The 25,099-nt window shown below is 39.9% G+C and overlaps 1 protein-coding gene across 2 annotated transcripts in view; it reads left to right on the plus strand.

Moving 5' to 3' along the window:
• The window catches only part of Ppp4r3a (protein phosphatase 4 regulatory subunit 3A), a 50,359-nt gene that overhangs the window by 15,764 nt on the left and 9,496 nt on the right, over nt 1-25,099 (plus strand). The window contains exons 2-10 of one of the 2 annotated variants that reach the window (XM_008821735.1): nt 3,797-3,852; nt 6,773-6,871; nt 10,942-11,559; nt 13,997-14,074; nt 14,191-14,307; nt 17,306-17,461; nt 19,436-19,567; nt 19,671-19,773; nt 20,923-21,081. In XM_008821735.1, coding sequence (XP_008819957.1) covers nt 3,797-3,852; nt 6,773-6,871; nt 10,942-11,559; nt 13,997-14,074; nt 14,191-14,307; nt 17,306-17,461; nt 19,436-19,567; nt 19,671-19,773; nt 20,923-21,081 — 1,518 coding nt within the window. The remainder of the gene's footprint in view (nt 1-3,796; nt 3,853-6,772; nt 6,872-10,941; nt 11,560-13,996; nt 14,075-14,190; nt 14,308-17,305; nt 17,462-19,435; nt 19,568-19,670; nt 19,774-20,922; nt 21,082-25,099) is intronic. The other variant, XM_008821736.1, reaches the window with a different exon arrangement.

The raw sequence follows: 25,099 nt of genomic DNA on the forward strand, positions 1-25,099 counted from the left end.
CCTGGCTGACTTCTGACTCCCAGCATGTAGTAGATAGGCTGCTCTGAAGGACACAAACCATATTTTATACTGAGTTTTATTGGGCTGTATTCTCTCATAGAAACTATTTAAGCTTAATCACATAGATGACCTCTCTAATCTTTAAAAAGTAAATTTGACCCATAAGTACCTGGCCTAGTTTATTATTTCAGTGGAAAATAATAGAATACTTTTGTTGTATTCAGGAAACAAAATGAAAAATAAAATACGAAGGTAGTCGAAGATTTGGGATTATTTTCTGGTGCTTGGGATTGGACTCAATCTTGGACATGCTAAGCATGTGCTGTATCACTAACCGTGTTCTTCCCCTCTGACTCATATTTTTCCAGAAGTTGCAAACATGATGTTGGTTTGCCTCAGTTTTTTTTCTTTTTGCAAATGATGTATTGCTAACATCTCAATAATCACAAAACAAAAATCTGATCATTGTGAAGAGACATTGTTGAAAATGTTGGAAATTCTATTTTGATTCATTTGAGGAGAAAATGAAGGAAATTAAAAGGTTACCCCACCCTAAAATGTGGAAGTTCTTGTCGGATCCTGAGTAAGCCAGAAATTGAGTGTTGGGGAACATAAAGAGAAAAAGAAGAAAAGAGGCCTAAAGAAATGGGATTTGTTGGATATAAGTAGAATAAGTCACAGAAGGATATAAGTAGAATAAGTCACAGAATATTTGGCTCAGTGGTTAAGAGCACTGACGGCTCTTGCAGAGGACCGACCCAGGTTTAATTCCCAGCATACACATGGCTAATCACCACCTGTAACTACACTTGCAGGGGGCCCAACTCCCTCCTGAGCTCCTCAGGCATTTCATGACATGGGTGCATTTACATATATGCAGGCAATACACTCACACACAAAATAAAAATAATAAAAAAAAATTTTTAATTCCTAAAGTTAGTTTTGAGCTAATCAGATCACCTGTGCTAGATACAGTGAACAAAGGAGTCATCCCAAGTGATGGATGCTAGCATACTACTATGTTCAGTTTCATCTAGCACTGCTCTTGGACAAATAGAAGTGAGTGGTTAGTAAGTCACCAGCATTAGATGGTGTCATAAAGTTTAATCAGTTCATTTTAACTCTACTAAGTTTGGAAATGTTAAAAGCATTGGCTCTTGTCTATGGTCTAGCCAGTATTTGGAATGTGCACAGCAACTGTCAAATGTAACACGAGAAGAAAGGAAAATGCTGCTAGAGAAGGGCAGCTGCAGAGTAAAGCTGCTGCTCCTCTATGCAAAGCTTATCTTGAGAAACCGTCTCCAGAGAAATGGAACTGGTTGGTGAGAGGATAAGTGTAGCTTCGTTTTTAAATCTGCCCTTTTTTAAAAACATACTCTATTTTTATTTTATGCGTGTGAGTGTTTTGCCTACATGTATGTAAGTGTACTATGCACTACCTGCAGAAGCCATTTCCCCTAAAACTGGAGTTAAGGACAATTGTTAGCTGACATGTGAGTGCTGAGAGCCAAATTGAATCCTCTTGGAAGACCAGCCAGCACTCTTAACCTCTGAGCCATTTCTAGACAAAATGCTCCCAATTTTTTATTTTTCTGAAAAAAAAAAAAACCAAACAAAAAAACCCAATTTGCTGTTTGTCATAAGGCAGTAGTAGTTGTTTTCTACTATCATGGGTCTTACACTATCAGGTCAAAAACAAATATGCAAATTAGTATACTGTGAAAAACTGGATATTGGAAGGTAGAGAAGTAGGGCTGGCTATCTTCCTTTATTTGTTAAGAAATAGGGCTGGAAGGGGCATGGGTGGTGTAATCCCAGCACTAAGGAGAGCCTTTGACTCCTTACCTGAGTGCTGGGATTAAAGGCTTGTGCCACCATGCCCCACCTTCCAATCCTTTCAGGAGAGAGTTAGGAGGGAGTTATGACAGTCTCCCTGTAGCCTCAGCTTGCTTGGAACTATGTAGGCCAGGCTGACCTTGAACTCTACCTCCCTAGTGCTAGCATTAAGGGTGTAATCCACCAGGCCTGGTCCAAATTTTTTTTTTTTTTTTCACTCTTTTTTGAGACAGGGTCTCCCCGTGGCCCAAGCTGGCCTGAACTCACTGTGTAGATCAGGCTGGCCTTGAATTTACAGAGATCCATCTGCCTCTGCTGGGATTAAAGGCATGTGCCACCCCTCCCAGCCAATCTTTTTAACCTGAAGCTTATTTTATTACTCTTGACAATGACCCCTTTCATTGAGATACTAATTTGCTTCTTTAAAAGTATTTTCTAGCCAGGCATGGTGGCGCATGCCTTTAATCCCAGCACTCTGGAGGCAGAGGCAGGCGGATCTCTGTGAGTTCAAGGCCGGCCTGCTCTACATATGAGTTCCAGAACAGCTGGGGCTACAGGGAGACCCTGTCTCAAAAAGACAAAAAGAAAAATATTTTCTAAATCACTAGGCATATCAGGCATTATTAACTCCCAGATCGTCTGACAGAATTTCAGAGGCTTTAACTGTAAAATAGTGGAATAGAAATGTAGGCTAACCTGATTAAGTACATGTTACATACCTATATTGAAATATACTATATAACTGTGTACAGTTGTTACTTGTTAATCAGAATTTTAAAGTTGGACATGGTAATCCTAACCTCCAGTGTGCTTACTATGAAGTATTTACATGTTCCAGATTAATACTATTCCATAAATATGTATGCTTAATGTAATAATTTTAGAAATTAGCAAATCATTTAACTTCACACTATGCTGATTTTTGCTTCCTTGTGTTATCTAGAAATTGTTAGGGGTTTTTTGGTCTTTTTGAGACAGGGTCTCCCTGTAGCCCCAGCTGTCCTAGAACTCACTATGTAGACCAGGCTGGCCTTGAACTCACAGAGATCCTCCTGCCTCTGCCTCCCAAGTGCTGGGACTAAAGGCATGTGCCACCACACCCGGCCCAGGTTTTTGTTTTCTTTTTTTAAAGGTATTTGCCATTCTTATTTTATGTGTATAAGAATATTGCCTGCATGTGTGTACCAGTGTCATGCAGTACCCACAGAGGTCAGAAGAGAGCATCGGATGCTCTGGAACTGGAGTTGCAGACAGTTGTTAGCTGCCATGTGGGTGCTGGAATTCGAACCAGGGTCTTCTGCAAGAGCAGGCAGTGCTTTTAACCACTGAGCCATCTCTCCAGCCCTCGAAATTGTTAGGTTTTTATTACCATCCAGTCTTCACTCTTCATACTGTTTTGTTAAAAATAAGCATATTTGCCTCGAATGTTTGCTGTCTGGGTTTAGCCATACCACCACAAAACCCACAATAACAACAAAAGATGAACATGTTTTTAAGTTAAAAATCATTGTATTTAAAATTACAATTTAAATGTTTTGTTCCATTTGTAATTTCGTGTTTATGTGTGAGAGTGGGTATGGATGGGGTATGTGGAGGTCAGAGACAGCTTTAAGGAGTGGTTCTCTCCTTCCACTGTGGGTTCCAGGGATGGAACTTAGGTCTTCAGGCTTACCCAGCAAGCACTTTAACCTGCTGAGCTATCTTGCCAGCCCCAAGTTGGATTTCTTAAAAATTTGTTCCTTGGCCGGGTGTGGTAGCACACGCCTTTAATCCCAGAGGTAGGTGGATCTCTGTGAGTTCAAGGCCAACTGGGACTATAGGGAGACCCTGTCTCAAAAAAGACTAAAAGAAAAATTGTTCCTTAACTGAGTTGTATGTGTATCTGATGAGGAAATAAATATGTGTAAGAAACATAATTTTTCTCTCTGAAATAACATGAATTTTTCTTGTTGTTTCATAGGTTCTCTTCTTTTAGAGTCCAAAATAAATCCTAATACTGCATACCAGAAACAACAGGTAAAAAATAATTGAAATTGTTGTATCTTGTACATTATCTTTTCAATTTGTTGATTAAATGAGGATTTACCGTTTGATTCCTTACAGTGAGAAAGAACAGATTACATTATATTGCCAGTCTAATTTTTATTACACTGATTTGTGTTTGCGCTTGCATGTGCATGAGTGGAGATCAGAGGACAGGTTGCAGGAATCAGTTCTGTCATTCCACCATGTGGGTCCCAGGGAACAAACTCAGATAATCAGGATTGGAAGCAGCCACCTTTGCCCACTGAGCCATCTTTCAGGCCCACTAATGAAAAAAAAATAATGGTTTCTATCATTCTGTATAGTGTTTAAGGGGGTTTTTGGTTTATTTTTTGATGCTGGTAACAGAACTCAAGGCCTCTTGGAGCCTGACAAACGTGTTCCACTGAGCTATATCCTCAGCCACAATTTGTGTGTGTGTGTGCGCACGCGTGTGCGTGCATGCATACATGTAAAAGTGAGGCTTGAGACAGCCTCATCTCTTTTTTATTTAAAATTGTGGCTGTCTCAAGCTAAGTTTAATTCCAGACATTTGCCTGTCAGCCTTAGTTCTCTAAGTTAAGGCTAAATTAGCAGTTTCCTGTTTTTACCTGAAGAAAAAGTTTTGATCATTGCTATAATAATCAGTATCAGCTACTAATAAAACTGAGAAATTGAGATTCCTTTCTGTGCTGTTGTAGATGCTTCTTTGATAGAATGTTAGTGTGTCCTGTTCTAAGGGCAGCATTTTATAAGAATAGGAGTCTGATCTATCTCAGTTGTGGCCCTTCCCCCTCTACCCTCCGGACATTCTCACTGTATGTAGATATAGACCTGGCTGGCCCTGCCTCCCAAGTGCTAGGATCAAAGGGTGTATCATCATTCCTGGCCAGAGTCTGATTTCTTTCATAGCCTTAATACAATCTTAGAGTGCTGCTAAGAGTTGACAGTAATTTCAGTTTGAATATATTGCTCTTCCTTATTCCTTCTAACATGCAAAGAAATATCTGAACATAAATCCTTCATTTAATCATTTAATACATACTGGCACTGTCATTAAATAGGTTTCAGTTTGTTTGTTTTTGTTTTTTTGAGACATGGTTCTCCATGTAGCATAAGCCAGCTTGGAACTCACTGTGTAGATCAGGCTGGCCTGGAACTCACAGAGATCTACCTACCTCTGCCTCCCGAGTGCTGGGACTAAAGGTATGCGCCACCACGCCCAGCCCAATAAAAATATTTTTTAAAAAATAATAAAATAGCTGGGTCCTCTGCAAGAGCAGTAATTGCTCTTAACCGCTAAGCCATCTCTCTAGCCCCGTATTAATATGTGTATATTGCCTGCATGTAGTTAAGTATACCTGTGTTGTGCAATACCTGAGGAGGACAGAAGAGGCTGTTAGGTCCCCTAGAACTGAAGTTACAAACCATTGTTAACTGCTTTGTGGGTACTGGGATTCGAATCCAGGTCTTCTGCAAGAATACCCAGTATTCTTAACTGCTGAGCCATCTCTCCAGCCCCCTTATTATTTTTATGTGTATGAGGGTATTGCCTGAATGTATGTAAGTGCACTGTGTCGTCCGATGCCTGTGGAGGTCAGCCTGGAACTGGAGTTATGGATGGTTGTCAGCTGCCATGTAGGTGCTAGGAACTGAACCCCAGTCCTCTGCCAGAGCAGTCAGTGTTCTTAACCACTGCGCCATCTCTCCAGCCCCGTGTATCAGTGTTTTGACTACAGTAAGTGCACCACGTGTATGCAAACCCATGGAGGCCAGAAGGTGGCATAGGATTCCCTGGAATTAGAGTTACAGGTGGTTGTTAGCCACCGTATGGGTGCTATGAACTTAACCTGAGTTCTCTGCAAGAACAACCAGTGCTCTTAACCACTGAGCCATCTCTCCAGACCAACAGGTGTGGTTCTTGAGGCTGGGCCACAGATCCTTAAGAGTCTTAATAGATATTCCTCCACAATGGAAAGCTTGAGTGGTGGACCCCTCCACCCAGCCTCTCAGAGTAGCCTAGTCTCTCCTTGCTGTCCTGGATGTAGCACCCAGGACAATGCTCCACTGTTGGCTGTCATAACCATAGCCTGGCCTCAAAGGGTTCTATCTTCTGGACCTGTAGTCAGACACTACATTCTCTCCAGGGGATCTATGGAATGCCCCAACCCTAGGTCCAGATTTCTGCTTCCTGCATGCAAGGGTGCCGACGTGCTGAGGGTGGGCATTTGTAGTAACATTCCTTGTAAATGTCCCACATCTTCATGTTGCTCAGAACACTGCTTAAATTTCTAGTCTAGGAATAAAATTGGGGCTCATGGGTCTTTGGCAAGAGTGAACAACTAGTGTTCTTAACCACTGAGCCATCTCTCCAGCCCTGTTTGCTTGTTTTGAAGAGTCCTCATACTGGTGTGGGATGGCTCAGAACTCATTGTGTAACCCGGCTAACCTCAAACTCAAAGCAGTTCTGCTCTAGCCTCCTGAGGCGTGGCTTACTTACACATGCCTGGTATACAGTAATTTCAAGGGCTTAATAGGCTATGTGTCCCAGGTAAGGAGTTGCTGCTGACAAGAAGGAGGGGAAGGAGAAATTTTATTGATCTGTTGCTTAGACTTTGTTGGGCATTTTAATGAGAGAAAGTGTAATGAGTAAAGATAGTATTGGAGTAATGATTCATTTTTTAGTACATAAGTATTACAGACTCTCTTACAGTGTTTCTCTTACTGATCCAACTTTCAGAAACATTGCTTTACTTATGTAGACTTGGCAGAATGAAGTATGAACAGCACTCAAATTACCAGTAGCAGTGTTAAAAGGAAAAATGATATCCTTTCATTGTTCATTTGCTTTATGCTTTGAAGAATTCGTGATAATGCTTGTAAATCATTAAGACTTAATTTTTTTAATCCAAAGGACACTCTGATTGTGTGGTCTGAAGCAGAAAATTATGACCTGGCCCTTAGCTTTCAAGAAAAAGCTGGATGTGATGAAATTTGGGAGAAAATATGTCAGGTAATTATTAAAAGAGAAGCATTGCCAATACTTGTCCCTCTTATGTTTCCCCCTCCTGTGGTTCCCTTCCTTCCCTCAAATAGTCCTACTTTTATGTTCTGTGTATTAAATTTAGATATTGCATATAAGAGAAAACATATAATCTGTCATCTTGACCCACTGCCCTCTTCCTTAAGACCCTTTCCTTACCTTATATAGTCCCTGTCCCATATTTGTTACTATGTACACACAGAATTTTAAATCTAGAGTCTCCTATGAGAGAAAACATACATGTCTGTCTGGTCTATTTGGTTTACTTAACATTATGATCTCCAGTTCCATCCATTTTTCTGCAAATGACCATTCCTTCTTTACGAATGTGTAAAGCTCCATTGTGTACATATAGCACATTTGCTTTATCCATTTGTTGATGATGGGCTTCTAGGCTGGTTCCCTATCTTGACTATTGTGAACAGTAGTAAACATGGACAAGAAAGTATCTCTGTGACACTGGCTGGCTCAGATTCTATCAGGTATTTACCTGGGAGTGGTATATAACTGGATCATATTGTAGTTTATTTTCTTGATGATAGCTATTCTGACTGGGGTGAGGTGGAATCTTTTTTGGGCTTTTGAGACAGGGTCGCCCTGTAACCACAACTGGTCTAGAACTCTCTCTGTTTACCTGGTTGACCTCAAACTCACAGAGATCTGCCTGTCCCTTCCCACCCCCAGTGCTGCGATTAAAGGTGTGTACTACCATGCCCAGCTAGAATCCTGATGTAATTTTGATTTGCATTTCCTTGGAGGCTAAGGAAGTTTATTTTTTTCATATATTGGCATTTGTTTCTTCTTTTGAGAGCTATATTCATTTATTGATTGGCTTGTATTTGAGAAATGAAACTAGGCCCCTATATCTGACCATGTATAAAATTCAATTCCAAGGGGATCAAAGACATTAAAGTTAATACTTGAAACTGCTAGAGGAAAACGTCAAGATAAACATAAGCAAGGGCTTTCTGCAACTTCCATTAGCTCAGGAAATAATTACAAAAATTGAAATTAGGATTTCAGGAAATTAAAAAAAACATTTTGCATAGCAAAGGAAGCAATCAAAGTGAAGACACAGCATACAGATGGGAGAAAATCTTTGCCAGCTACACATCTGTCAAGAAATTAACACCCAACATTTTGTTTTTTGCAGTGCTTTCAACTAATACCCCAAAATTTAAATAAAATTCAATTAGATCTTAAAAATTATTTTGTTAGTAAAAAGCTCAACTTTAAGAAAGTTGTAAAGCCATGCAGGGTGGCACATTTCTGTAATTCTAGCACTAAGGAGGCTGACGTAGGAGTATCATAAGTTCAAAGCCAGCGTGGCCTACATAGTGAGACCCTGTCTCAAAAAAAAAAAAAGGTTAATAAGGTAGCATGGGGTCCAGCAGGATGTCTCTTCAGGTAGTAAATACACTTGCTACTAAGCCCAAGACTGAGTTCAATGGAACACAGATGGTAAAAAGAGAGAAATGACTCCCACAGGTTGTCCTCATACTCCCACCATGACACTTGGATGTGCACACACAAAAAAGATTATGGCAATTATATTAGTAGAATGATGTACCAAAAACATTAATGAAACCCCAGAATCAATTAAGAATATTCAACCTTGCCTGGTGTGGTGGTGCACGCCTTTAATCCCAGCACTTGGGAGTCAGAGGCAGGTGGATCTCTGAGTTTGAGGCCAGCCTGGTCTACTTAGTGAGTTCCAGACCAGCTGGGGCTACAGGGAGACCCTGTCTCCCCCCAAAAAAGAGTATTCAACCTGGAGTCAAGGCAAGTCAGTATTCAAAGACCAGTGTAAAGCTGTTTTCTTTCAAAAGTCACAGATCAAAAAGTGATATAATCAGACTTGCATTTGTAATTTGTTGGTTTTGAGAAAGGGTCTGCTAAATAGCCCTCAATAGCCTGGTCCTTGGCTATGTATGTGACCCAGGCTGGCCTCAGACTCAAAGCAGGCATGTACCTCAGCTTCTTGGGTGCTGGGATTACAGGCATGAGTCACCATACTCAACTTCAATTTTGTGTTTTCAAAAAGATCATCTTAGCTACAATGTGAACTTGGCAGAGACCAGTCAAGTTGAACCAATAAACTAGGTAAGAAGTAATAGTACCTTGGGGCCAGCAAGATGATCAGCAAGTAAATGCACTTTCCCCTAAGCCTAATTACCTGAGTTCAATCTCTGGGACACAGATGGTGAAAAGAACTGACTCCCACAGCTGTCCTCTAACTTCCACATGAATTCCACATGGGTACACAAGCACACACAAATGTAAAAATAATTTTTGTTTTATGTGTATCAGTGTTTTGCCTGCAGGAAGGTGAGTGTACTACAAGTGTGAAATGCCCAAAGAGGCCAGAAGAGAGCGCCACGGCCATGTCATTACTGGAAGATAGCTACCCATAATAATTCCTCCCCCACTCTCTCCTCCAGCCTTTATATTCTTTCTATATCTTCACCAGTGATGTTTCTGAGCCTTAAGAGTGGGGTGAAATAGATGTCCCATTTATGGCTGAACATTCGACTCCTGACTATTGCAAAAAGAAGCCTCTCTGATCAAATTTGATGGTAGCACTAAACAAACATAGTTATTTGGAGGCAATTTAATGGGCATCTGGTGTCCCTTAACAAAACAGCAGGAGTAGCTTTCTCACTCGGACCTATGAGCTCCCTAGCCATAGGCTTTTGACTGGGTTTAAAGCACCAGATGTGAAAGCCAAGCGTGGTGGCACATGCCTGTATAGTCCTAGCACTTGGGAGGCAGGCCAATCTCTGAGTTTAAGGCCAGCCTGGTCTACAAGTGAGTTCCAGGCCAGCTGGAGCTACAGGGAGACACCCCCCCCCCCCCAAAAAAAAGTGCCACCTGTAAATTTTGTTCTGTGGTTGGGATATCAAATTTAATCAGAAAGTTCTTGATTACTCCCACAACAGACTTGTACATTACACCAATGAGCTGGTCTTGCCTGGACAGCTGGTATTGTTACACATGGCATCTACAGCAGAGTAAGACTTAATGACAATTCTCCCCCAGCAGCATGCATAGCACTTCTTAGCACTGTGAGGGCTAGCCAGCAGAGAGGAAGCTTCCATCAGGGTTCCAGCTTGATTTCTCTTTGTCCTGCATATCGTGATGTCTTCTTCATTAGGGTCTTTCCATGTAGTCTAAGTCCCTTTTTTGTAGTTAGAATTTCCATAGTCACTTAGAGTTGGGATTTATAACAGAAGAGCTTCTGAGGAATCGCCAAGACTGCAGGTGTGAGTGTACAGAAAGAGGTTGTTTTCTTTGCTTGCTTACTTATAGGAAATACTCTTAGAGACAATTCTGTAAAAATAGAAGATTCACTTAATGTGTGGCTAAGTATACTTTGTCCTAACTAGCTTTTTCCTTTGAGACAGGGTTGCACTGTGTAGACCAGGCTGGCCTGGAACACATAGAGATCCATCCACTTGGCTCTGCCTCGCAAGTGCTGGCAGCCCAACCCTAACCAGCTTTCTTAGTCATAAGGCTAATGTCTAGCATTTATAGCAAACCATTGATCCGTGGTCATGGTAGGGATTATAGGTGGGTGTCCTCTCACTCTGTGGGCTCAGTTTAGGCTGTACAGAGATCCAGAGCGTTACTTCTTTTCTTTTTCCTTTTTCTTTTTGAGATATGACCTCTCCTGTAGCCATAGCTAGCCTGAAACTCATTATGTAGGCCTTGATCTCACAGATCCACCTGCTTCTGCCTCCAGAGTGTTGGGATTAAAGGCAGGTATCACCCTGCCTGGCTGAGGAAGTTATGCTTGACACTCTTACTTTAGGAGAATGTTTCTTTAGTCCCTGACATTTGAATTAGTTTGCACAAAAATAAGACTATGTCATTTGTAGAGTTATAACAGCAAAGTAGCAGGCAGTTGTGTCAAGTTTGATGAAAGATTCGTAAAACTTGAAAATTATAGTTTTTTTTTTAAAGTCTTGTATTCACATCTAAAAATATCATTCAGGTTTACTGTCTGTATTTTGTCAGCTACCAAAAGTTCTTTTTTATAGGTTCAAGGAAAGGACCCTTCAGTGGACATCACTCAGGACCTTGTGGATGAATCTGAAGAGGAACGATTTGATGATATGTCATCGCCAGGTTTAGAACTGCCATCTTGTGAATTAAGTCGCCTTGAGGAAATTGCAGAACTTGTGGCATCATCTTTACCATCCCCCCTCCGTCGTGAGAAACTTGCACTAGCACTGGAAAATGAGGGTTATATTAAAAAGCTTTTAGAGCTTTTTCATGTGTGTGAGGATTTGGAAAATATTGAAGGACTACACCACTTATATGAAATTATCAAAGGAATCTTCCTCCTGAATCGAACTGCTCTTTTCGAGGTGATGTTCTCTGAGGAATGTATAATGGACGTCATTGGATGCTTAGAATATGACCCAGCTTTATCACAACCACGAAAACACAGGGAATTTTTAACAAAAACAGCCAAGTTTAAAGAAGTGATTCCCATATCAGATCCTGAGCTGAAACAAAAAATTCATCAGACATACAGAGTTCAGTATATTCAAGACATGGTTCTCCCTACCCCTTCAGTCTTTGAAGAAAACATGTTGTCAACACTTCACTCCTTTATCTTTTTCAATAAGGTAGAAATTGTTGGTATGTTACAGGTAAGTTAGATCATCATCACCACCACCCCCACACACACACACTTAACAAAGGTACTTGCTTGTTTGTTAAATATTTAAATTGCTAAATAACAATTTTAAATCCTTATATTAAATTTCAATTGTGTAAAAATCTAAAAGTATTTTGATGACATTAAAATACAATACCATAAAGAATGATGCTCTGAGACCAGAAGGTGGTTGTATTCTGGGTAGGGAAGGCAGGAGTGAAGGAGTGATAAAACACTTGGTTAGAGCTCTAACTGAATCACAAGGGAGTTAGGGGTCTAATTTTGAAAAACTTTAGGAGAATAATTTTAATAATTTATGTCAGCTGGAGAGTCACCTTAGCAGTTTAATAGCACTTGCTGTTTGTTTTAGTTTTGACTTTTTCTTTTTGGGGGGGGTCCTCCCTGTAGCCCCCAGCTGGCCTGGAATTCACTATGTAAACCAGGCTGGCCTCAACTCAGAGAGATCGCCTGCCTCTGCCTCCCCAGTGCTGGGATCAAAGACATATGTCACCATGCTTGGCTTTGTTTTTCTTTTTGAAGGGTCTCTAGACCAAGATCCACTTGCCTCTGCCTCTAGAGTGCTGGGATTAAATAGGTGCACACCACTACACCTGACCTCAAAGCATTCAAAATGTTTTGGATTTCAGATTTCCAGATTAAGAGTATTCTGCCTACAAGTATTTTCCTAGAAATAGGACTCCAATTCTTACAGATTAATTTGTCCTGTTTCTCATTCCTTTAAGCAGATAAGACATGTATATAGACAAAACAATCTGGTAAGTATTAGTAGTAATCTTTCATACAGAGTATTATAGTCAGTGTCAGGGCTTAGGTTCTTGTCCCAATTTCCATTTGCTCTTTGCTAACTCCCAGGCAGGGCTGTTATTTTGAGATATAGTTTCACTATATAGGTTGACTCAAATTCATGGTCCTCCTTCCTTAAGCCTCCCAGTATTTGGGTTACAGACCTGTGCTACCATGCCCAGCAGGAGCTTGCTTCAGTTAGCTTGAAGACCACTTTCTGTCAGTTTTAATTCCTGGCTTCCATACTCTGCATTCAAACCTCTACTCCATGTTTCTGTTTTTGTTTTGCAACGTCTCTGTCACTTTTGTTCTCTTAGTTTTCATGGATGAGCCCCTAATTGTTTTTTGTTTTGTGGGTTTTCTTTTTTTTTTTTTGGAGACAGGGTCTCCCTGTAGCCCTAGCTGTCCTGAAACTCATTATGTAGACCAGGCTGGCCTCAAACTCACGAAGATACAGTTGCCTCTGCCTCCCAAATGCTGGGATTAAAGGCGTACACCACCATACCCAGCCCTGGTTTTTTTCTTAAGCCCTAATTTTTAACTTTTAAAAAAACTGAAGCAGGGCCTTGAGAAGATGGCTCAACAGTTCGAGCATTGACTGCTCTTGCAGAGGACTGGAGTTTTGTTCCCAGTACCCACATGGCCAATAACAACCATTGTAACTCCAGTTCCAGGGAATCTGCTGCCCTCTTCTGTCTTCTGCAGGTGTGCTTGCATGGTGCACTTACAAGTAGGCAAAACACTCATGCACATAAAATAAAAACTTTTTTTTTTTATTAAGAAATTTTTTGTATCTTTGAAATGTGACTTTACCTTCATCCAATGGAGATATTGTAGAACCTTCATTTCTACCAATTAGCTTCTAAGAAATTGTAAAAATGAGAGATTGTAAACAATGGCCATATTTTTGTTGTATGTTTGGGTTTGTTTTTTGAGATGGGAATGCATTGTACAGCCCAGGTTGCACACTTTCCTTCCTCCCTCCTCTGCCTCCCCGGTGTTGGTGTTGTAGTTTTAGGCATTTGCCCCCAGGCTGGGCTTGCCATGATTTTTTTTGTGATAAAATTTCACTGGAACCCAGCTATACTCATTTGTTCACATGCTGACTGTTCTACAGTAGCAGAGTTATAAGAAAATCGTGCAGTGTCAAATATTTACTCTTTGGCCCATTATTAGGTTAAGAGATTGAACCTTGTCAAATGCAAAAGTAACCTTTCTGATAAGATAAGGAATCTCCACCTTACCTTTTTTTTTTTTTAAATGTGTGTATGCGTGTATTGCCTGCATGTAGGTAAGTGCACCCATGTCGTGCAGTGCCTGCGTAGAGGTCAGAAGAGGCTGTCGGATCCCCTGGGACTGGAGTTACAGACAGTTGTTAGCTGCCATATGGGTGCTGGGATTCAAACCCACGTCTTAGGCAAGAACAACCAGTGTTCTTAACCGCAGAGCCATCTCTCCAGCCCCAATAAGGCATCTCTACCTTATCTTTTAATAGCTGCCGTTTCTTCCTTTCTTTTAAAGAACAGCAAGAACAGCACTGTATCTTTTTTCCGACTATAGCTTATAGCATGCTGAAACTATATGCTCTTAGCACTAGATAATTAAATTTGTCTTTTATTTCACAGGAAGATGAGAAATTTCTGACAGATTTGTTTGCACAACTAACAGATGAAGCAACAGATGAGGAAAAAAGACAAGAATTGGTAAGAAATTAGGTATTAGGAAGGCAGAAACTTAAACAACAAACCTTTATAGTCACTTAGTAGTTTTTCCAGTTTCAGATTAACCTTTTAATACTGTTCCTTTTTCCTGATTTCAGGTTAACTTTTTAAAAGAATTTTGTGCATTTTCCCAAACGTTACAACCCCAAAATAGAGATGCTTTTTTCAAGACTTTGTCAAACATGGGCATATTACCAGCTTTAGAAGTCATCCTTGTAAGTTTGTTTCTCTTCATCTTTACCACTGTCTTTAAGCCACAAATCATTTTATGTAATGCATTTGATTATAACCAATATTTAATATTAGCTAATATTCTGTAAAGTTAGGGGAAGTTCAGTATCAGAGTCCTCATGTTGAATTGAAAGATTGCTCTTTTAAAATAAAATAATCTTTCACGGGACTGGAGAGATGGCTCAGTGGTTAAGAGCAGTGACTACTCTTGCAGAGGACCCAGGTTCAATCCCTAGCACCCACATGGCGGCTTCAAACCATCCTTAACTCCAGTTCCAGGGGAATCCAAAGCCCTCTTCTGACCTCCGCAGCATTGCGCAACACAGGTGCACTCACTTACATGCAGGCAATACACTCATAAAATAAAAACATCAGATAAATTAATTTTTCACACTGGGCGTGGTGGCACATGCTTTTAATCCCAGCAATTGTGAGCCAATCTGGTCTATATAGCGAGTTACATGCCAGCTGGGGCTACATGAGACCCTGTCTCAAAAGACAAAAATAATAATAATAATTTTTCACAACTACAATAATTAGCTTTGTAGACTATCAGGCGAAATCTTGAAAGACAAATAGAATTCGGTGATCTGACAAGTATGATCTTGTTTTCTTAAAGAACTGGGGATAAAACATGGCCTTGCACGTGCAAGGCAAGTGTTCTAACACTGAGCTACACCTCTAATCTTCAGTATAATTTGTTTATAGAAAAAGTTTTATATGCAGCAGAATTTCTTAAACCTTTATTTTGCAACGAGGTCTGGCTATATAACCCAGACTATTACCAAAATTTAGAGCAGTACTGCCGTTTCACACTCTTGCATGTTGGAATTACGGGTGTACCACCATGCCCTGAAAACCTTTGTTATATATATAAAAATACCTGCATAAGTTTACATTCCCCACATGTGTACAGGTGCCTATGAAGGTCAGAAGAGGGTGTCAGATACCCTGGAACTGGAGTTAATAGGCAGTTGTGAACATCCATGTGGGTACTGGGACTCAAACTTGAGTCCTCTGCAAGACCAGTAGGTGTTCTTAACTACTGTTGAGCCATCTCTTCAGACTCATGGGGCTGGGGACAGTTTTATTTGCTTATTTTAATGTCAGTGTCTGTGTGAATTTGTGCACATGAGTACAGATTCCCAAGAAGACCAGAAAAGGGTACCAGAGCTTTGGAGCAAGAATTACATGTAGCTCTAAACTGCTTGACATGGGTGCTGGAAACTGAACTCATGTCCTTTGCAAGTACAGCAAGCACTCCTAACTGCTGAGTCATATTCCAGGACATATTCCCCCTTCTTCTTCTTTTTCTCTCTTTTTTTTTTGTTTTTTTTTTGAGACAGGGTCTCCCTGTAGCCCCAACTGACCTGGAACTCGCTATTTAGACCAGGCTGGCCTCGAACTCACAGAGATCCGCCTGCCTCTGTGCTGGGATTAAAGGTGTACGCCACCTGCCCGGCTTTCTCCCTTCTTTTTAAAACAGGTTACCACTATGTAGGCCCGGCGGCCTTGAACTCAGAGACATCTGCCTGCCTCAGCCGCCCAACCCGTTTCTTAAATGTGTTATGAGTGTATTGCCTGCATGTAAGTGCTCCTGTGTACTTACAGTGCTGGCAGTGCCCACAGAGGTTAGAAGGGGGCATTGGAGTCCCTAGAACTGGAATTATAGATTGTTGTTCTGCTGCCATATGGGTGCTGGGAACTGAACTTGGATCCTCTGCAAAAGCTGCCAATGCTTTTAACCATTTAGCCACCTCTACAAGCTTTTGGGGCAGGGGAGGGATCCGACAGCCTCTCTGTCCTCCTCGTACATTGCACAACTTGGGTGCACTTACCTACATGTGGGTATAATACTCATACACATAAAATAGAAAATAGTAAATATTTTATTTATTTATTTTTAATTTTTTATTGCGGAGGACCCAGGGAGATAGCTTGACAGATAAAAACACTAGCCAGGGAAGTCTGACCAAAGTTTGATCTTTAGAACCAGATCAAAAGCTGAATGTAATGTCATGCATCTGTAATCTCAGAAATACCATGATGAAATGGGAGATTGAGATAGGAGAATCGTCCAGAAGCTCCCAGGCCAGTTAGTCTTGAGTATGCAGTAGAGTGGCAGAAACAAGAGACCTTGTCTCAGCAAGGTGGGAGGCAAGAGCTGACTCCCAAAAGTTGTCTGTCAGTCTGACCCTCATGTATGCTATGCACATGTGCACCTGCACACACTGTCACAAAGAAAAAATTGTGTATACAAGTGTGTGCGCATGCATGCGCACATGTCTAAGTATGGGCACATTGGCCATTATGCATGTTTGTCCAAGTCCGGACAACTCAGGTATTCTGCCTTCCATGTGTTTCAGACGGGGTCCTTTTTTTTTGTCACTACCTGGCCCTTACACTTCAAGGATCCTATCTTTACCTCCCTTCATGTCATAGAGGCACTGGGATTACAGGTGGGCATACTACCACCATCCCTGGCTTTACGTGGGTTCTTAGAATTTGAACTCGTGTTCTTAGAATTTGAACTCAGGTTCTTACACTTGGTTGTCAAGTGGTTTATTCATTCAGCAATCTCCCTAGTTTTATCCTTAGATAAAACTTTTAAGGTTTGACAATTTCATACATGAGTATGTGTTGTGATCATGTTCTCCCACCCTATTACCCTTTTTTGCTCCTTTCCCTTTCCTGCTAACCTCACTCTTCTTACAAACTTGTTCCCACCCTACTTTCATGTCTCCTTTTGTGACCCACTGAATGTCAGTAGGATTGCTTATATGAGCCACAGATAGGAGTTATTTGCTGGAGGCTGGGTAGCAGCTGCACTGCTGAGAAAAACAACTTCTTCCCCAGCAATCACTTAGACCTTTCTTTGGACATTACATTGCTTTATGATTATTTTGTTAGGCTTTAGATATTTACATTTCTGTAAATTCTGCATTTCTGTGATTGTGAGACAGTGGAACATTTTCTCTGCAGGGCATGGATGATACACAGGTGCGAAGTGCTGCTACTGATATATTCTCATACTTGGTTGAATATAATCCATCCATGGTACGAGAGTTTGTCATGCAGGAGGCACAACAGAATGATGATGTAAGTAAGAAGTTAACAGAGCAAAAAATAACCAGCAAGGTAAATATTATTTACACTTAATAGTAAGTATTTATACATAGGAGGCTGTAGCTGCATTTAGTCTTTATTTTTAAGATTTAAATTACTATTGCTGAGTGTGGTATCACACATCTTTTATCCCAGCACTGGGAAGGTGGAGGCAGGCAGATCTTTGGGAGTTCCAGGCCAGCCAGAGCTACATAGTGAAACCCTGTCAGAAAAAACAAAAAAGATGTAAATTAGTGCTCTTTGGTAGTTTGTATCCATAATACCAAATGACTTCCCCCAAATTGACTCCTGACATAGTTTATGAATTTATTATGTCTAGGAATTTTTTCTTTGGTTTAAATTTCTTTGAAGATAATTTAACATCAACTGTCCTTTTAAATCCCTTATTTAAACCATGAAATCACTTGACCATTTTATATGAGGAATTATGAGTAACTTCTCTTGGAAAGCACTGGAGATAGAGTCTCAGAATCAGCAAGGATAAAATAGTGGCCCGTGGTCACTTGCAGAGTAATTAAGGAGATATTTCTTTGCTGTATAAAATCAGCGTTAAGATAGCTTGACTATCCTGGTAGCATCAAGAGTGAATTGTGCAGGCATCATGCATGTAGGAACCTTAAATGTGTGTGCTATTTTGCTTTATTTTAATTTTAGATAACAAATAGTGTTTCTGGTTCCCATCCCCACCCCCCCCACAAAAAAAAAAAAGATTTTTGGTTTTTTTAAAAATAACTTTCTGCTTAAGAATGGACAAGCTGCCAATTGGTGATGTATGCCTTTAATCCCAGCACTTAGGAGGCAGATGCAGGTGAATCGCTAAAGGCCAGCCTGGTCTACAAAGGGAAATCTAGGCTGGCTAGAGGTACGCATAGTGAGACCCCATCTAAAAACAAAGAATAGGCTAAGCTGTCTTGCACTTCATACCTTGAAAAAGATGAAATGTCTCTTTGGGAAGGGTATGGGGAGGGTTGTGCTGAATTTTGACTTGTGATGTTTCTTGCAAAATGAAACATAGCCTTTGTTGTTTTTTGGAAAAGATCCTAATGTTTCAGATTGAAGTGGAATGCCTAGTGCTGTGTATATTTAAGATTTATTTTTAATTTATAGTGTTAGAGTACATAAAGAAATTACCATTTGAATTACTGAATGTTATGTTACATTTTTCTTCTATGAAATAGTCCTATCTTGAGAACCAGAGTATCTGAGTAGTTAAAAAAATAAAGGCTATTCTCGTAGGCCCTGTAACCACTAGGTGAGCGTATTTAACTGTGCATCACCACATTTCACAAGCATTCATTAGGTCTCTGGATTTCACTTTCATTCATCATTTCCATAGCCTGTCTGTATTCTCTCTGTCCTTGTCTGTCTTAGCACTGCATATATGAGCAAGAGTAAGGAGTTTTCTCACTGCATCCCTCTCAATTTTTATTTATTCCTTGGGCCAGGAACACCAGCCCTAAAAGGTCCTTAGGAAAACCAGGTTTGTTTTCTTTGACATTGGGAATCCACATAATCCATTTACTGTTTGGGACACTATTTTACTTCCTCAATTTGTCATTCCTACAAATGGAAAGCAGCTATTTGCCAAAAATAGAAAAAAAAAATCTATACAAATAAATGGAATGAAGGTAAAACAATTTTATAAATTCTAGCTGAAGTATTCTTACGTTAAAGATATGAATGTAAAGCCCATGAGTTTCCCTCAAAGGATAGATGGAGTTATTAGAGGTAAAAACCTGTATTAATGCAATGTATTAATGTATTGATGCTTCTTTTTTAACCAAACAAATATAAATATAAAAAGAAATTTTCACTTTTTGGTATTATTTAATATTTCTCTGTACCATCCTTTAGGGAAAGAAACACTTCATCTATCCTGTTTAATAATCAGTCATTGTATTTTGTTTCAAGTTAACAAGACAGTGTTAGCTGAAATGCTATAATATATGTCTTAGTAATCTATACTATGTGTATTTTTCTCACCAGGATATTTTGCTCATCAACCTCATTATAGAACATATGATTTGTGATACAGATCCTGAGCTTGGAGGAGCAGTCCAACTTATGGGCCTGCTTCGAACTTTAGTTGATCCAGAGAACATGCTAGCCACTGCCAATGTAAGCCATGGGCATTTTTCTTCTTTTTCATTACTGGTATATTGTTTATTGCTGGTAGGAACCAGTATAGTGAAAGTTGATGGAAATATTTTTGATTCCTTAGAAAACAGAAAAGACTGAATTTCTGGGTTTCTTCTACAAGCACTGCATGCATGTTCTTACTGCTCCCTTATTAGCAAATACAACAGAAGACAAGCCTAGTAAAGGTAAGGTAATACAGGTTCGTAGTTTCCTTTTCTTGAATTCTGAGACAGAAAGTTGGTGTTGAGTAGCAGTCTCTAAGACAATGAGGAAGGGATAGAAGCAGGGACAGCAGGCTGTACCCCAGGAAGGAAGTAACAGTCCTAAAAGCTCAAACCACTAATTTAACAGAGGACAAATAATATATTTTCAAGAGATGTTGAAGGTGGGGCTGGAGAGATGACTCAGCAGTTGAGAACACTGACTGCTCTTGCAGAGTACCCACATTCATTTCCAGCCACCCACATGGTGGCTAACAATTGTCTGTAACTCCAGTTCCAGGGGATCCAAACCTTCTGACCTCAAGCATTGCACAACGTGGGTGCACTTACGAACATGTAGGCAATACACTCATACATGTATTTTTTAAAAAGACATTGAAGGTGAAATTTGTTTTTAAAAATGTTATAATCAGGTAACAGAAATGTATGAAAGAAAGCAGTTGTTTATTTTTTTGTTGGTACATGTTTTGTTTTTGAGAGATCTTGCTTTGAGACCCACGCTATTCTCCCCAGTGCTGGGATTACAGGCGTGTGCCACCATGCCTGGCAAGCTATATGTTATTCCCTAGGGCTTTCACTTATGTATGTGTGTTTAAGGAGTAGTTTCAGTTTTCATTGGGAACTTCCCTGTTGAAGCTCTAGGAATAAATATTTTGACTTATAACTTATGAATATATTACTATTTTGATAATAACATACTATTATAAAAATCTCAAATTCATTTTTGTTTGACCTAGAAATCAAGTCTTTGAAGTGTGAATATTCATTTTCCCTTGTTTTTATTTGTACTGGATAAAACTTGAGGCATCTTTCCTCAAGTTTTAACATCCAGCGTTTATTGAGAACTCTTTAAAGACATTATGTTACAATCTTTGGGGGACTAAGTGGCAGGGATGGGGGAAAAGTGAATAAAATACTTAGGCCTACTAGTTGGTGAGCAGTAAAGATCAATCAGTAATTATAGTTCAGTTGTAACTCACTGTGAGTGGTACACTGAAGTCAGTGGAAACAGGGAAGAAAGTAATTGAACCAAAGACGAGATGGTATCTGGTAGGACCTTCCACACTCTGTTACCTTGTCACCTTGGCTATAATTGTGTTTTGTTTATTTTAGATGATTTTCAAACTGCGCAGTTATTGGCACTTATATTGGAATTGTTAACGTTTTGTGTGGAGCACCATACCTACCACATAAAGAACTATATTATCAACAAGGATATCCTCCGAAGAGTGTTAGTTCTTATGGCTTCGAAGCATGCGTTCTTGGCATTATGTAAGTGTTGCTTCTGATACAGTTATTTACCTTTTTATAGTATGTTGTTGGTATCTTCAAGTCTTATTACTGTGAATGTCACTGAATGTAGGTCAGGAAACCTAAGCTCTTATACAAGCTCTGTACCACACTGATTTTATAGTTTGGCGGGTGATTGGATAAGGTATCTTTCTCATATAAAGCAAAGGAGTTAGACTGTATTACAAGATAAAGCCATACGTTTCCAGTATTAAAACAGCACCTTTGATAATTTTCTATTATTTTAGAGCCAAATGGCAAGCTATGGCTTTAGCCAGATCCACCCAATGACCTAATTTTTTTTCTTTTTTTTTTTTTTGGTCTCCTGTAGCTCCAGCTGTCCTGGAACTCACTATGTAGACCAGGCTGTCCTTGAACTCACAGAGATCTGCCTACCTGTGCCTCCCAAGTGCTGGGATTAAAGGTGTGCACCACCACGCCCAGCTTATGACCTGATTTTTATATGACCTCCAAACTCAAAAATATTTTAATATTTTTTAAGATGACTCAGTGGTTAAGAGCACTTGGCTGCTCTCTCAGAGGACCAAGGTTTGGTTCCCAGTTCCCACATGGCGGCTAACACCCACCTGAAACTTAGTTCCTGGAGATTTGACACCTTCTGACCTCCGCTGGCACTACATACATTTGGTGCCCTTAAATACAGGCTAACTACTCATACACATAAAATTTTAAAAAGAAAAGAAAAACATCCTCCAATGACAATAAGTGGCCCCCAAAGCCTGAAATACGTACATGTGGACCTTTATGGAAGAAGTTTACAAAATGTTTCAGAGCTACAAATTGTGTCTTGTTTGTTTTTTAGTTTTGTTTTTTGTTTGCTTATTGAGGCAGGTTTTCACTACAGCCTAGACTGGTCTTGAACTCACAGCGCAGTCCTCATGCTTCAGCTCCTGAGTACTGAGATAGCAGGTGCCAGTCACCATGCCTAGCTTTACACATAGTTTTTAAAGTGTTTGTTCTTTGTATGTGGTACTGGGTTCATCCCAGTACCTCAAGTGCTGAGCACACACTTGACCTCTTAAGTCACATCCCCAGCCCAAGAACAACAGATAGTCTTTTAACAGGGTTATTCTTAGTTAGACTTTTTTTAAAAAAATTGACTTTCACAGAAGTGTTCTTAAGACCTTAGTTTTTATCGTAGTTAAAACTTTACTTTTGATTTAGAAATAGGTTAATCTATAGTGTTGAGAGTCATGTCAGACTCCTTAGATTATGAGACTCCTTAGGTGATGAGTGTGCCTACATTGTCTTTAGTGGCCCAAGGGTGCTAGCTAGTGCATGCCTTTAATCCAACCAGAAGGCAGAGGCTAGCAGATCTCTTGAGTTCAGGGCCAGGCTAGTTACTTTGTGAGTTCCAGATCAACCAAGGCTAAATAGTGAGACACTATCTCAGAAAAACAAAATAAATATATAGAATAAATTGTCCTTATTGGTAAGTTGAGAGGCCCAAATTCAGGAGGTTCCTAGAAGCTTAGTAAAATATCTTATGGCACCTAAATTTTGCCTTTTGTTTTTCAAGATTGGGGGTTTTGTCTTTTAAGGCTTCATAGTTAAAAGTTTCCACTTGTCATTTCTCAGGGCATACTTTTTTAAGTCTGGTCTACCTACTGTGTTACATACTAAAAATACATGTGGTCAGAGGAGTGTGTTGTCTTTTTACAACTCGAGGATACTCAGTTTGGTTACTTTCCATTGCGTATTCAGATTTTTTTTTTTTTTTTTTTTGGTCTTTTTGAGACAGGGTCTCCTTGTAGCCCCAGCTGTCCTGGAACTCACTTTGTAGACCAGGCTGGCCTTGAACTCACAGAGATCCATCTGCCTCCCGAGTGTTGGGATTAAAGGCATATGCCACCACGCCTGGCTAGAATATTTAATGTTACTTTAATAATCTTTTCAACCAAAAGTAATGGATAACATCTGTGGGGTTGACAAAACTTAAGACTTTCTAAGGACTACAAAAAATAAATTACCACCTGTAGTGGCACATGCCTTTAATCCTAGCACTTGGGAGGCAGATTTAATCTCTGTGAGTTTGAGGCCAGCCATCTGCTTCACTGTTACCAGTGAGCTTAGCAGGACTTTTAAATTTATATCCATTTTCTAATACACTTGTTATAGGAAAGCTACTGGTAACAATGTCAAGTTTAGAGGGAGTTCATGACACTGAATCACTCTTCCATGCCCCTATAAAGGGTTTTATCTGTATGTGTGGAAAGAAGTTTGGGAGATGAGACAGAAAGGAAAAATTGAATACATAGAAAAGTTTAAATGGTTTTATTTCAACAAAGAAATAAAGCACAAACTACTATACTTAACTGAGCTGAAACACACATCTTTACACATTTGTCATCTCAAATTAAGGTGAGTCTTAGAATTAATGGTATGGCATTATAATTAGTGTTCTTAGGAAAAAATCAAAGTTGCCACTCATGGCATCTTAGATTCGATTGAGTGCCATATATGGCTGGTACTAAGAATATGAAAATAAAAGCCTGGACTTCAGTGACCACGAGAAGCAGAGTTTATCTGGTCAAAATACACCTTAAAATGAACTGTGCGAGATTTATATGGGCGCATAATAAAAATGGTATTCGAAATGAAGCAGATCAGGAACTTTTCACAAAAGAGATAATTTGAGTTGTCCTGGATGTGGGAGAGTATGGCGTTACTTAGTTGAATGTGCAGTTAAGGTCTTAAGTGTGGGAAAGTGGTATGTATGTTTTGCTACAGGTAGTGCACACGGGTCCAGCCGGTGGGTGTCAGGATAAAGAAGCCAAAAGACAAGGCTTCTTCTTTAGTCAGGTTCTTGTGCCTTTTTTTTTTTTGCTTGCAGTATTATACAAAGAGAGCTTTATAATCTATTAAGAACTATGGATGGGATCATCACAAGTAAGGGGAAATTTGTGTTGTTGGAAACTATGCTGTTTATCTATCTTAGATATATTTTGTTCTTATTTTATAACTGAGTCCAGTTACTGTTAAACCTAACTCCTTCACAGTGGGCCTCTCTTCTCAGAGTTGAGAATGTGAGCATCTTAGAGAATACCAATCATTAGGAATAAACACCTTGTAAAGACTGGCTTTATCGTGTACAGTAGGAGGGGGCAGGGGTTGGCAAAGGATTTCTAAGAGTGCTATATAAATTTGGAGAACAAAAACATGTTTATCGTTCTTCTAAGAAAGTGTACATTGAGGGACTGGAGAGATGGCTCAGCAATTAAAGAATACTGGTTGTTCTTGCAGAAGACCTGGGTTCGAATCCACATGGCAGCTAACAACTGTCCCATAACTCCAGTCCCAGGGGATCCGACAGCCTCTTCTGACCTCCACAGGCATTGCACGACATGGGTGCACTTACCTACATGCAGTCAATACATGCATACAGATAAAATAAAAATAATAATTTTTTTTTTTTTTAAAGTGTACATTGGCCAGGCGTGGTGGCACACGCCTTTAATCCCAGCACTTGGGAGGCAGAGGCAGGCGGATCTTTGTGAGTTCAAGGACAGCTGGGGCTACAAGGAGACCCTGTCTGTCTCAAAAAGACAAAAAACAAAACTGTACATTGAAATAAAATATTATAGTATTTAAGAGTGAATTTTACAGCTGGATGTGGTGATGCCACCTTTAATCCCAACATTCACAGAGGCAGAGTTCCAGGCCAGCCAGAGCTATACAAAAAAAGAGAATATTATAAACAATAGTATAGATGTGTTAGTAGAAAAAATAATAAACTAGTAAATGTACTAGTACATTAGGGTACTTTTTAATCCTTTCTAAAATGACTCTTTACAAACTTGATACTGGTTCTATCAGTCTATTTACTTTGCCCTTTCAAGATTCTTGGATGCTTTATACATCTGAGTGGTGTTGAAGTTGGCACTCAGGAACCAGAGGCAGGTGGGTCTGTGTGAGTTTGAGGTTAGCCCGGTCTACATCAAGTTCCAGGACAGCCGTGGCTATACAAAGAGACCTAGTC

Source organism: Nannospalax galili, unplaced genomic scaffold (assembly GCF_000622305.1).
Source record: "Nannospalax galili isolate Female #2095 unplaced genomic scaffold, S.galili_v1.0 scaffold107, whole genome shotgun sequence".
NCBI lineage: Eukaryota > Metazoa > Chordata > Mammalia > Rodentia > Spalacidae > Nannospalax > Nannospalax galili.